Genomic DNA, 14,748 nt, shown 5'->3' with positions numbered 1-14,748 from the left:
ATGCCGGTGACGTAAAACCAGATCTGAACTAGAAGATTGTGACTCATAGGTTGTGTAAACCTCCTTCTCAGGCGAATAAAAACATAAGGGAGCTCTGGCACGTCGTTGCAAACCGATGATGGCATGGTGGAGGTTTATTCTGGGAAAGAGAATCCTACACTTCCCCTCTATTCTTATCTCACCATACATCACTCCTTACAGTCAATAACTTATTTATCCTCTCCAGCTCTCTTTCATCTTCCTATCTTTGTTCCTAAAGTTTAATCAAGGGGGGCAGGAGGGAGTATTTCAAGGCGAAGTCTGTTTATTCCAGAGATACTAGCTTGAAGAGGCTAATGATGACATGAAGCAATAAAAAAACAACCCACAAGTGACCGTAACTCTTCAGGTACCAACAGAGCCAAACATGTCTAAGTTCAAACAGATCCAGTGTGAACATCTCGTTTTCAGCTTTTTCAGGTGATAGACCAAAAGTCTTTTCTTGTGTACGTCTCTACCGGCTTTGCTACAGACGGAAGGTTTTGCCCGTTCTTCCTCACAAAACAGCTCAAGCTCTGTCAGATTGGATGGAGAGCGACTGTGAATGTCAAATTTCAAGTCTTGCCACAGATTCTCAGTTGGATTCAAGTCTGAACATTGACTAGGCCATTCAACCACATGAGTATACTGTGATCTAAACTATTCCATTGAAGAACTGGCAACACGTTCAGGATGTTTAACATGTTTCTCCAAGGACTGCCCAGTATTCAGCTCTAACCATGTCCTATAAACTCCTTACTAAAGAAAACATTCAAACAGTATTATATCACCCCCACTACATCACCATCCTCACCATGTGTCACAGTCATGTGTAGTGTAATTTTTCTCCTACATATAACATTTTGCATGTAGGCAAATTGTGGATCACCTTCCATGTGGTTGATGTGTTCTCGACCTCAGCAGTGGATCTCTACAGAGTGACCACAAATCTTTCAGCTGCCTCTCTGATCAATGTTCTCCTTGACTCAACTACAAGTTTAGGTGAACTCCCATGTCCTGGCGCTGATATTGAACTGATACAATAACAGCACAACTCATACGTTTGTAACTTACTTTGTAGTTTGGAATGTTAGAAAATGTGATTCTACTCGAACAGAGAGAAATAGTCAACAACAAGCGCAGGATACAAGCGCTGCTGGATAGAAACGCTGGGCCGGACTAAATGCTGGTATTAGATGCTTATATCGGAGATTTTAGATGCAGGCTGATATAATCAGATAGTATTTTTTTTTTGGCTGATATCAGACCAATATCTACGGTATATTGAATTGGATCACCCATAATAGTTGCGTCATTTCCCTTTGAATTTTGGATGACAGATAATTCAGTCTTGTAAATTAAATTACACACAGATGACCTCTATGTCTAAGGGGTGTCCTTATTGCAGTTTTCTGGCCGATTAAGATTTTTGTCTGAAAAGCTGTTAAATTTAGCAACAAAGTTGCTGAGTTGGCAACACTGAGTTGACTATCATTACCTGGGTTGACCTGGTGGGTTGATTTGTCTGTCAGTCCTCTCTCACAGAAGAACAGAAGGCGACAGTGGCTGATTTTCAGACGCTTGTGGAGGTAGAAAAGATTGATGGATAAGATCGGTTTTACGTGAAAGTATCGGCCGATCGACGGAGTACCCCTAAAATTTACTAATTGGGTATATTCTTTAAAAAAGCAAAGCACTGGATTTTAATTAGAACTGTAAGAGTAAAGAGACCTGAATTCAAATGTATGCCACTTTTTACAGATTTGGAAAAGAAGCAGAAAAACATTTATTATTTTGCTTCCCCTTTGCAATTATGCACTACGTTGAGTTGGTCTAACACATAAATGAAACACTGACCAACATATTTGACGCGTATTTATGTTTGTGGGGATGACACTCATCAAAATGTAATTCTTGCTTCTGGTTTTCTCAATTGTTGACTTTGTAGTTGTGTGATTTTATGATGTACAGCGCTTTGAACTGCCTTGTTGCTAAAACGTGCCATACAAATAAACTTGATTGGTTGATTGATAACCTCCCAATAAAGTTACACACTCGAAAGGTATGAATACTTTCAATTAGAAGACGTGTTCTTTATGCTTTGCAGACATGCAGAAAGAGACCCAGTATACTCTCTTAGACTTAACCAGGTTTGAAGGCCATTTTGGTTAAATTGGGAAAAGGACAAAAAGGGCAGTGGGGATTTTTATTGGGATTCTGGGACACCGGCAACGCTCCTTCGCTGCTGTAGTCACAACAAGCTGCAGCGAAGGAGCTCAGAGGGCACGATTCACAGCCTCAAGGAGCTGCAGAGGAAACGACAGTAGACCACAATATGAGGGTTTTCTCAAAAAGAGCAACAGGATGTCACATTTTCACTACTATGTCAGTCTCAAAATTCTAATTCTTCACACTAAAAGGAGCTTATTAAGCTTGCTGATATAACTGCACAAATAAAGCAAGAAATATCCTTTTGATGAAAATAAGTTGGGAGAGTGATTGTGTTGCAGTCATTCCAGAAATGTCTGAGAGATGATTAAAGGAGCAGCAGGAAGCGCCCAGAAAGGAACACCGCAAAAACACAAAATCTTACCAAATATTTTTGCTCTAGTTTCTTAAATATCTTAATATTCAGTACAGGCCAAAAGTTTGGACACACCTTCTCATTGAATTCAATGAGTCCAAAAGTTTGGACACACCTTCTCATTGAATTCAATGAGAAGGTGTGTCCAAATTTTTGGTCTGTACTGTATGTAAAATAAGACAAAACTAAATTACACAGCACTTTGTGGCAAGATATAGGTGCTTTCTTTAAGTAAATAATTCCTTAATATTGATGAAAAAGCACTAGTTCAACTGGCAGATTATTTCACTTAGACATTTTCCCCATGTTATAAGTGAAACATGGGGCATTCTCTCCCAATGGAACAAATATTTTATCATCAATACTGAACAATTATTGACTTAAAACAAGCTCCTATATATTGCTGAAAAGTTTCTTGTAAGTCCGTTTTTCTTAATTCTATTGTACAGTGAACCCTCGTTTTTCGCGGGGGTTACATTCCAAAAATAACCCGCGATAGGCAAATTCCGTGAAGTAGTAACCTTTATTTTTTTTACAATTATTATACAATGAAATACTCCATAATACTTTGAAGCCAAAGAATAAAACCTTTTTACAGGCCCAAGCATTTGTTTAACAAATAAAAGTACTGTATAAACGTTTTTATTTTTTTTTTACAAATAACTACTGTACTGTAAAATAATCATTTTAATCATCAATACGAACTGAAGGCTTCAAATTGCGGAGATCAGCGCCGCCCCACTGCAACCCGAGTCATTGGATTAGAACGGGAGAAAATGAAAAATGATTATGAAAAAAAAAATGCAAAGAACAGTAGGACAAATAGTGACTCACATGTATTTCACTGCTCTTCTGACTGAGCCGCTGCATCCTGACTTCGCTCTGTAGCGATTTTTTCTTCTAAAGCCCGTAGAGAGAAGGGTTATCGGTAGTTGTTGTCGCTCTTTTTTCTTCTGGGCAAAAAGATTCTTGAAATTGCAAGAGAATTTGCAAACTTAAATTTTCAAGCTGTTTTACGTACGTGTACATATTAAACCGCAACGTTATTGACACACAGGTAGAGAAGAAGCTGAGAGACTGTTTAGCCAATCAGAATGCAGAACACAATGCACGATGCAACTCCGTGAAGCAGCGAGACCGTGAAAGGTGAACCGCGAAATAGCGAGGGCTCACTGTACAAAGATATATGACTAGAAGCTAGACCGATAACGCTTTGTAGGATTTTGTTTTGCAGTGTTCTTTTTTTAAAGCACAGTTTCTACCCTAACAAGAAAAATACATCTAGATTTAAGTCAATAACTCCTCAATATTGCAGAAATCTACCAGTTCCGCTTGCAGATTATTTCACTTAGAACATGGGAAAAATGTCTTGATATAAGTGGAATAATCTATTTTTTTCATCAATATTAAGGAATTGCTGACTTAAAACCAGCTTTGATATCTTGCTGAAAGTTACTTGTACGTTAAATTTGTCATATTTCAAGTGTACTAAGATATTTCTACTAGATACTCAATCAAAAGAAGAAAAAAACCCCACTCATTAAGATTTAGTGTTTTTGCAGTGAAGAGCCAACTGGGTTAATCCTGCGGCGCCGACGTCTCAGTAGATCTGATTAAAGATGCCTGAGTTTGTCACCGGCGACAGAAAAAGAGGAGCGAGGAAGTGGGCAAGCGTCACAATTTCAGAGACACGATTGGCTGGGTGACGTTTTGGCACCTGCACTGGAAATACTCAGCTAAAAAAGATGAGCTCGTGCATGAGCTCAACTGCTGTACGTTCTGTCGGCGTCTACCGCACGGCTAACGTTTCACACACAACACAGCAGGGCAGCTAGAGGGCAGGAGCAAGGCCAGGTCGAGGCCATACACACACACACCTGTCAGTGGCTCTTACTGCGTCACGCTGCCGCACCGTGGCGACAATAAAGGGAGGCGAGCTGAATACCGATCATCTTAAAAGTTCAAGTCCCAGCTCTGCCAGACTGCGTTTGGGTTCAGCTTTCTGTGAATGCATCATGTCAGATGATAAAGCAAAACACGACTCCTCTCTGCTTCTCCTCCGTCTTCAGTGGTTCTAACCTCACAGGAATGCTTTGTGTCATCTATGCCTCTGGCTCGTGCTCGTAATGAATGCTGGTTATAAACAGTTCTTTCTGCAGCATTTACGCTGGTCGGACCAAATTAGGGGGTGTTAGAGGAACGGTTTTTCTTTTTATGTTTTTGAAAAAAAATTTTTAAAAAGGCGTGTTGACCGGCTCACTGCCAGAAAGCATTGTTTTTTTGTGACATCAGTGGTACCTAAACTAAAATAAAGAGGAAGTATCAGTTTTACTGTCATTTTCGATACTTTCTTATGTGCTTAAAGCAGCTGGGGGGAAAAACAGTCAATCTAACAGTTTCTTTTTAGTAGTATGTATGCACCCACTTGTAGTTTTTTTAGAACATTTATTTGCAGAAGTTATCATGTTTTTATGATAAAGTTCCTCTTCTGTCATGCATCCACCAACGTGACTTCCAAACTTCCCTGATGGACTGGAGATGACTCACAATTTTACTCATCTTTATCTAGATCCAAAACACACTCAGAACTCCTACACAAAAGTATTCGCAACCATTAAATTTCATTTTATTTTGCCATATTAAAACTACAGACTTCTATGGATCTTATTTTGATTTCATGTGACATTTCTTAATGAAGTGGTAGTAAAATAGCTCATTTTAAAATATGAGCTCCGGGTGTTGTCGTCCTTCTTGAAAACTTTCCCACGGCATGATGCTGCCGCCGCCACGTGGACACTGAGCGCAACCTTCCTCTTCACAAAATGGAAACAAAAAATGGAGTGACGTCAGATGTTAGTGTAGGATTTCTCTTTTGCAAAAGACTACAAGTAATTTTTCCCACTAGCCCAACCCGAGCGTTTGTTTTGGTTGTATTTACCCAGAATGCTCTGTGCTTTTGTCCACTTCCTGCTTTTGGAGCGGTCAATGGCCCGCTCCAAACGTGTTTGAATACACATATGTATACAAACTGAGCCAGAGTTCACTTCAAACGAACAGAGACATAGGTTTTAAGTGGACCAGAGTTCGCCTTTTTGGTCTGCATCCATTCCCATGTCCAAAAACAAACCGGAATTTCTAGGCAAACAGAATGGAGTTCGATTTAAGCGGACAAGCTGTGGTGGTCTACGTATCATTGACTCAATTCCCAAAACAGGCCGCAATGGTTTGACCAATCATGTAAAACTCCAATAAAATACATGAAACTCCGTCATGATGTGTCAAAGTGTATATAACTCTGTTCTCCTGAACACACATCTGTTAACATCCGAGTCCAAAAGAGTTTCTGTTTTATCTTGACCAGTAAACCAAACGCCTTATCTATAACTAAACCTCATAAACTACTCATATGAAGCCATAAAGCTCCGATAACTCAAATCACAAACGAGGCACATAAACACAAACAGTCTCGGATAAGTGTTCATGTTTGAATCCGCGGGTCGCCCACCTTCTTTCAGGCTGTGGTAGACCAGTCTCTCCTGATCCATCTTCAAGCATGCGTTCTCCATGTCATCTGCCATTGGGGGAGAATCCAGAGGGGAGGGTTTAAAAGACAGGCAATGGTTGGTGTCCAACATCATCACTCACAACAGAGATCGATTCTTTGGTAAGCAGTGATCATCGCTTGCAGAGAGTCCTGGATGAATTCAAAAGACTCCAGTCGGAGTTAAAGGAGGTTTGCTGCTAAACAGCAGCAGCAAAGGGAAGGACAGCGCCACAGCTTGGGCTGTCCCCCGTATCAGAGTGATTGATTGGTCAGCCTCTCCTCTCCTCTCTCTCTGCTTTCCCTTCTTCCTGCTGATCGCTTGCCGGCGAGTCACGACAGCGCCGCTCCTGCGGTTTTCCCCCAGAGCCGGGTTGAAGGACTCAGCATGGGCGAGTCACGGAGAGAAAAGTGGAGGAAAAAAAAAAAAAGAGGCCAGCGGCTGAGGAAGGCGGACGGCAGTGAACTCGGCTCTGCGAGCCTCCCAGTGAGGCAACTTTGGTTGCAGCTCCTCCTGAATTCAGCACATGCGCGCGCGCACACGCCAACACGCATAAACACACACACAGGAGCGGCGAGTGTTTGCTGATAAAGTTCTCCGGCTCAGCTGTTGCCATTCATACACAGTTACAAGCTCAGGGTCCTGAAACATACAGACCACGTTCAGATTCAACACAAACACCACATACAGACTAAAAAAAAAATGTAAAAAATCACAGACTGATGTAATGTGCTCTTAAACACAGGCTTCCTTTGAAAAGCAGCCGCTCAGCCAACCTAGGAGCAGCTTTTACTGTTGGGCAGAAACATTATTTAACAGCTTCAGGGATGATCTCATCCAAGCCTGAAGTAGCAGATTCATATGAGCATTATTAAAACTAGGAATGCATCGATCCAGTATTTTCACTTCCGACATCCGAGGTTTAATATCGGTGAATACCAAGCCGATACAGAAAAACAGAGCTAAATTGATTTAAAGCGTTTCTTTCTAAAAAAAAAAAAAAAAAGACAGACATAAATGTACTTAAGTCCAGCAGCGCTTGTATACCTCCTGCAGTCCCATTGGATAATGATAAATGGGTCAGCTGTTCTCACGCCTTTTGTTGTTGACTATTGTTTTCTGACCAAGCCTTTTCTGACATTCCACACTATAAATAAGTAATAAAAGTATGTATGATTTGTGCTGAGATATTGGGCCAATATCGGTATCGGCCAATACTCACAGCTGCAATATCGGTATCGTACCCTAAGCGAGAAAGTTGTATCGGGACACCTCTTTTATAGACAGGGTGAAATTAAGGAACAAAACAACAATCGGCAAATGGAAATGAAGAAAAATAGACTTATTTTCCAACTTTTTGGGGGGGTTTTCCGGTACAGTTTAGCTTATGGAACAGTGTGTGAACCCTCTTGCTGGCTGTAAAACGCCCCCGTACCTCCTGCCTCCCACATGTTTTAAATAGCAAGGCCAGCTGGTCATAAGTGGGCTATATTCAGCTTGGTATCACCTGTGCACCCGAGGGGTTATGTTACCCTGAGGCACCCACATCACAGCCCTGCAGACACACAAGAGAAGGTTAAGCCTGACTTTCTTAGGCTAAATCAATTTTATTAGAGGACAAGAGGGCACAGTTTATTCATAGAATGGTGCAGGAGCCTCGCAAGGAAAAAAAGAAGTGAGCACAAGTTGGGGCTTAATAGCTGACTAGTAAACTTCTAGCAGGTGACACATGGGACCAACACCTTAAACAAATGTCGTCTGAGGCTACAATTACTATCAGATATGAGCATGAGAATAAAGTCCACCTGCTGTTATGATTCACAGTCTGGGCGGGAAGCAGAGATGACTGCAGACTGTGGGATTAAGGCAAAGGAAGAAAAACAAAGAAGTCCAAGACTTTGTGTCTAGAGTTTGCTTCACACAGGTGATCCTTTTGAAACAACATAAGAAGGAAACAATAAGAAATGTACTTCTAATTTAATTTTCAGCTGTTTTGGTGATCACTTATGTAATCCAAATTGCCTTTGATCCATACATCCATTTTCTGCTGAAATAAAAATGATATAGCATTCAAAGCTTCTGTAACTTTTGTAAAATAAATTATATATATATGTGTGTGTGTGGGGGCGTGTGTGGGTGTGTGCTTTTATGTAATTGTTAAAACAATCACCATGATGTGACAGTATAATATGAGACAAATAATTTGTGAAAGGATTGATGTCTTCCACTTCCTCCATGAGCTACTATTGCTGTATAACTGTTGGTAGAAATGTACCGCTCCAGACCAAAGACAACCAATCACAGCCAGGAGGAGGGGCTTAGCGCTGTCAATCAACCTCTCAACAGCTAAATGTGTTGACGAGAGTCATCTTAGCCTTACAGAGAAAGGTGGCCATGCTAACTAGCCTTAGCATTCACAAAGACTCTACGCACACAGGCTTGACTGACAGCTCCAAGTCCCGCCTCCTGACTCTAACTGGTTGTTGCTAGTTAGCACTTGGAAAAGGCAGACAAACTCATTTTTTTGTCCGTCTGTTATGACAGTGACAGTTTCAACAAATATGTAAGAATTTTTTTTAATAGACTTTACATATTGCAGCTTAAATTACTGAATTAAAATGGCATTTCAAAAAACTGTTGCTTGTGTTATACACTGTACATGCTAAAAACATTTTTAGAAAATTAAATAAATAATAATAAAAATAAAAGCACCATTAGGAATCAGCTAAACCTGATGAGAGCTTCTGGAATGGCAGCTGAAATAAGGAAAAAGACTATCTGTGATTACTAAAACCAGCAAAACAAGTCTGCGAGTATTCTGCCATTTATTTGCCAAAAACAACATATGCTATAAAGACTGAGAAATAGGAAATGATGCAAAGCAGAACCAAATTTAATATTAGAAATAAGGGTAATCATGCCAGTAGATCATTCTGAAATTGTTCAGATAAATTACTAGTAATTAAAAATATTGATGAATTTTTTACTCTATAGAAAGAACATAAACAGTTCCAAATAAAACTCAGATAGTTATGTAGATTTTTAGATGAGGAATATAAGATTTTTCTCCATGTCTAAAACCTTTATGAATGAGCAGCAACATAACTTCTCCTATCCTCTGTAACAAAATGTTTCTTTCTTGTCTTTTTATAAACTTTGAAACTCAGATACTTCCTGTTGTTAAAAACTACAGTTGCATGTGTAGTTAGACAAACAGGCAAGTGGAATTAGCTGGGAAATACCTCAGTGGCCAAAACGTGACCGGCTCTGGGCAATTTGGTAAATGATGGCCAATCAAAACAAAATGGTTTCCTCCACCCTTCCCTTCCTCTGTCTACGGAAGTAGCCTAACAATGAGGCCAGGCTGCTCTTATAGGCAGCTTTTTGGAAAGCTTAATGACATCTTGATCATCGTTTTATGTGTTGCTCTCTTGGCTCTAAGGGGATTTATACAAACTCAGTTCAATCTGCCTCAGAGAATCGGTCGTTTCTTTGGTGATACAAATGGATAATTCCCATGTACGGTCATGTAGCATAAAAATCTAACTGAAAACATCAAAACAGAGTTTAGCAAAGCAACATCACAGCTTTAGTTGATTTGAATCATTTCCCATGACTTCACTTCCCTCTCTCTATGATGTTGTGGATCACACCTTACTTTAACCACTAAACCAAAGCATTGGTAAACATCCAGACCAAACAATCAGGTGGGCTTAAAAAAACCTCCATAAATATAGAGTTCACATGCAATTTAAAGACTTTCCAACAGAAAGTCTAAAAAAATAGAAAAAAACTAAATTATAGGGCCTGAAATGTCTCATCTCTACTCAAATGATCTAAAATAATCCAGATTTTGACTAATCTAGATTAACCTAGATTCTGACATCGAGAAAATACTAGACGTTCAAAACAATTTTTAGTGTACCCAGCTGTGTTGCCGCCGTCAGTTGTTCCTGTTGCCAACAAAGGCAACTCTGACCCAGATTAGAATCTTTAAGTTATTTTTTCAGTGTCAATAATAACAAAATATCAAGTATTTGATTAACTCTGGCATTGTGCTGAGGTGAGGAGATTTATATTTGCTATCATTCTACAACAGAAATCATTATAAAAACCATTTTGAGAAAATGTATTAATATTTGATATATTAACCTCATTTAACCAATTAAAAACATCAACAAAAAAAAGCTAAAGCAAAGTTGTCATAATCTAAACACAAGTTCAATCTGGAGGTCACGTCAACCTCCAGATTGGAGGTTCACCACAAGGTGAAAAGTTTTGGCTTTAGGAGCAGTACAGGAAAGCTACAGTATTTGACCCTGTAGGTGTTTGTCTCTTCCTTTGTGCTTCACTTTAAAAACATTTCTAGGAATTTGTGAAGAGCAAAACAAAATACCGCCCACAACAAATGATAATAATGAAAATAAATCATCTTTCGTCTGATGTGCCAATAGATTTTCCCTTCCTAGTCCAGCATAAAGATTCAAATTAACGGTAGGAATAATGACATCAATTCCCGAATAACATAACATTCTTCATAAAACAAAATAACATTGAGGGCTAAATTAGCTGAACGTAAAGGGTTTACTCAGTAACTTGCAAAATATGCAGTATTTAATCATTTAGTCAACATTTGGATCAGACTCAAAAATGTGAAAAATACCAAACTAATGTATGATTAACTCTGAACAAACAACAGGTTTTAAATTATGTTCAGACTGAACTTCTGATAATCAACTAATGACAGACAGTAGAGACTCTAACCTTAAATAAACAGTAAGAAAGAAAGCACATTTGTAAAGGATGAAATGACCATGGCTACAAATATGACATTAGCCCCAGAAATCCGATAGACTTAACCAGGTTCTGATAACATAACCAATCCCCCTGGATTTATCCGGCGTACTTTTAAAGGCGCTAAGCAAAATTGTACAAATATGAATGTTTGTAGAGCTAGCCCAGCAAACATCATGAGATCAACCAAATATTAACATTAGCATAGCAGCAGAAACTTAAAGAACAGAAACATCATTATTAACAATTTGAAAAAAGAAATCTTAGGAATCCAGAGCAGCATTAGCATCATGCTAACTAAAGCAACATAGCATCACAACTGATTATCAGTAAAGAACAAATGATAATAGAAAGAGCATAATCAAAACATGCTGAGCAAGAGAAGATGACATCCGCACTATCAACTATATCACCATAGCAATCCAAAAATTTCACACATTTTCTGTAGCAATGGCAAAATTTCCTGAGCCCTAAAGACATTTAATTCAACAATGCAGATTGGCTAAATGTGTAGCATTTTCCCCTAGCAACCATACATGATCAGTTAGCTAGCTGCAGTACCCTACAAGAGAAATGATAAGAGTTTATCTGGTGAGATTTACTGTTAAATGAAAGACGGTTGGTGGAAATGTTGTGTAAACAACTCAGATTGCATTTAGGGACACAGTATTAAAGAAAACTGACATTGATAATAGATTTTACTTAAATCAGCTTATGTATTTTGTATTTTTTCCCTGCCAGTCAAGACAATAAGATACATTTAGGGACATTTAGGGACATTTAGGGTCAGTTTGCTGTGGATCTCCAATGCCGGCGGTTGGGGAAGTTTAGGGGCCAATCGCAACTGCTTTCCGTAAACTTCCCCAACTTCTGGCAGTGGAGATCCACAGGAAACTGACCATCCCTAAATGTATCTTATTGTCTTGATGCAAGAATGTTTCCTGCCTTGAAACGTTTGTTATCAGTGATGGTCTCTGACAAACTTTTAAAGCATTTTAGAGTTCTTATACGAGTTCATATCTCATTTTAATAGACCACAGCAGAGAAATGCCAGTGTGGCAACTGTGCCCATTATTATATTAGCAATGCATTTGTGTCTGATGGTCCTAGAACCTAATTAACTAACTTAAATCATTTCTTGCAAAATCATTGTGAATAAGAGGAAAGTTTCCCTGGAAACCAGTTTGTCCAGCGTTCCTACTGGAGTCAAGTATAGAGCTGGTATCATGGCTGGAATCCTCAGTATGTTATCCTATTGCTTGAGCACATATTTCCAGACCTAAACCCAACAACTCTTAAGTTCTCTTTAGGCAACTATCTACACAAAACACAACTGCATGAGTTAGCTTGGGATTATTTGATGTCTTTAGACACTGGATAATTTACTGATAGAACATTTAAAGAACAAACTGGTCAGATGACCCTAAAAAGAATGTGACATCCTAAAGAACAGCCTGGTGTCAGTCTGCCGGGGGTCACACCAACCATTAACATTCCAGTCTTAGAAACAGACTGTGTTTTTTTTTTTTTACTTCGCTTCCTGATCCCAACCCCTTCCAGCCCTCCCCCAACTAGTTCTGCTCTGGAATTTGGAATTTACCAGAACTCCAAACATTTGGCCAGAACTCAACAATGACATCAGACCTGGGATTTCACCGTGGCTAAGCACTCTCATTTCTGAACCACAAACAGATAAAAGCCTGAATGAGCTGGTTAACATTTTCTGAACCACAGGTGATGTTGCGGTCCAGAGTTGGAGCTCCCTGGCTGCCATGTGTGTTATTATGGGAAAAGGATGTGGAATTTAGCACAAGATGCAGATGTAAAGCGCACACCAGGAAGGCTGCTCCTAATCACTTCCTACACTCACTGAAAAACAAGGTAATGTGATGGTAGACATAGCAAATCATTTTGTTCACTAGCCACTGATTTGCTAAACAAGAATTTTATCTGTGCCAACACAAAACCACTAAACAGATTATTAAAAAACTGCATAAGTTAATGCAAAATTGATGAAAACATTTAAACAATGAGCAGAAGGTAATTCTAAACAACTAAACATATGTTAGTGGAAGCTAACGCTAACAATTAAGATGACTGTCTCTCAGTCCATGTTACACATCTTCATCTCCTTCCAGTTGATGACAGCTTCCTCAGTTTCTGATTTTGTTACATATCATTACTTTGTACGAATAGGATGATCAAAGTCGAAAACGGATGACGTGACAAAATTCATCCAAGTCATGGATGAACTTGGATAGGTAACATTAATTGGTTTAAAAGGCTAAAAATGGCAGCCATCTTGAAAAATGGCTCTAAAGATGTTCATAAGTATACCACAATAAAATATACCTCAACAAGCATTAATAAGCCAGTGGAAGCCATCTTAGCACAACCTAATGTATACAGACTTCTTTATTGCTGCTTGGGTACACCCAATTAGTGCTGAGAAAAATAAATGTAACTCCTGGATTGGCTGCTTTGCAAGTGTCAAGTAGCACTGGGACATGGTATTTCAGCGTACCAACTTGCATTTTTATTTCAATTATTTTATTTATGCTCTATGGAAAAAAAAAATAGTAAGTAGGGATGAACCGACTGTTGTTTTCTGGCAAAGTAAATGGCCACAATATGACCTTTTAACATGTGTTAAGATAATTTTGAGTGAATAATGATTTATTGAAGAGGACAACGAATGCTTGTAGCATGGAAAGAGGAAGTTGATAAAGTAACTGATTAGTTTGTTGTGAGATTGGACAGAATTGATTTTTTAATCACAGGTGTTGAGAGTGTACAGAATATTGTACGTTGATGTGTATTGAGCATAGTGTGACCTGTGTGCATGTTTTGAAAATTGTTAAGACTGTGAAGCTTGAGTTGTACAGAGCAGTGCTCAGAGTGAATAGGGAGCTGATGTATGGTTGTTCCATACATCAGCAAGCAATAAAGTTCAGAACTCAGGACTGTCTCAACTTTCCTTTGTAAAAAGCATGCCAATTCTGATTTTAGTCTATACCAATTTCTATTTTGTCTGAAAAGTTGCTAATATAGCAATTAGTTTCACATGTAAGCATCAGTTGATCAACCATCACCCAAAATTAAGGAAATCGGACCAATTTATCTGTGCACAATGTGGAACTTCACATAATTTCAATCTCATGTAATCAGCACTGTTCAACTGCTTTTATTGAGAAAATTTCAATAAGGATTATAAATATAATTTAAAAAGGTTGAGAAATACAGTTTAAATGTCTACTAGTACTTTCTTCGTCCTTGAGTACAATCAAGAGAGAAAATGCCACGGGACCTTGAACTTGAATACAGTAAAGTTCTGGCCTCCAAGGTCTTTAGAGTTAGTAGGAAGAATCCGTTCAGTGTCATCATCTGAAACAAAAGCTGTCCAAACCATAACAGAAGATTAGATGATGACTACACAACAGTAAATAAATAAATCATAAAGTCTTAGAGGCAGTTGTTTGCATTACAATCCTTCTCTGGAAAAGAAGTTCTGAGGGAGGAAAGTTGATGTTGAACATGAGTCTTCAAAGGAGGGAAAATAAGGCGCTGGGGGTGTTCCTGTCGCGATGGTGACAGCTCTGTAACCCACTGTCTGTTACATAACTAACATCTGAAAATGTTTTTGCTGAAGTGAATCTCCTAACTTCATACATCACTTAAAGAACATCAACTTATTCCCTCCATTACAGCCGATTTTCCTGTCTGACTCATAAGAACCAACTTCCTATTAGCAAACGGAGACAGTTGGAGCTCAACAGAAGCAGTAGGACTGTATTTTTGATAGTTTTCATT

General features: G+C 38.9%; 1 protein-coding gene across 5 annotated transcripts in view; it reads right to left on the bottom strand.

Annotated features, from left to right (window-relative positions):
- Positions 1 to 14,748, bottom strand: part of mrtfab (myocardin related transcription factor Ab) — a 53,045-nt gene that overhangs the window by 23,371 nt on the left and 14,926 nt on the right. For 3 of the 5 annotated variants that reach the window (XM_028029348.1, XM_028029351.1, XM_028029349.1), the window contains one exon: positions 6,108 to 6,173. The exons of the other annotated variants lie outside the window; for them this stretch is intronic. In XM_028029348.1, the coding sequence (XP_027885149.1) occupies positions 6,108 to 6,173 (66 nt within the window). The remainder of the gene's footprint in view (positions 1 to 6,107; positions 6,174 to 14,748) is intronic. 5 annotated transcript variants of the gene reach the window in all.

Source organism: Xiphophorus couchianus, chromosome 10 (assembly GCF_001444195.1).
Source record: "Xiphophorus couchianus chromosome 10, X_couchianus-1.0, whole genome shotgun sequence".
Taxonomy (NCBI): Eukaryota; Metazoa; Chordata; class Actinopteri; order Cyprinodontiformes; family Poeciliidae; genus Xiphophorus; species Xiphophorus couchianus.
This window is presented reverse-complemented; position numbering and strand designations above follow the sequence as displayed.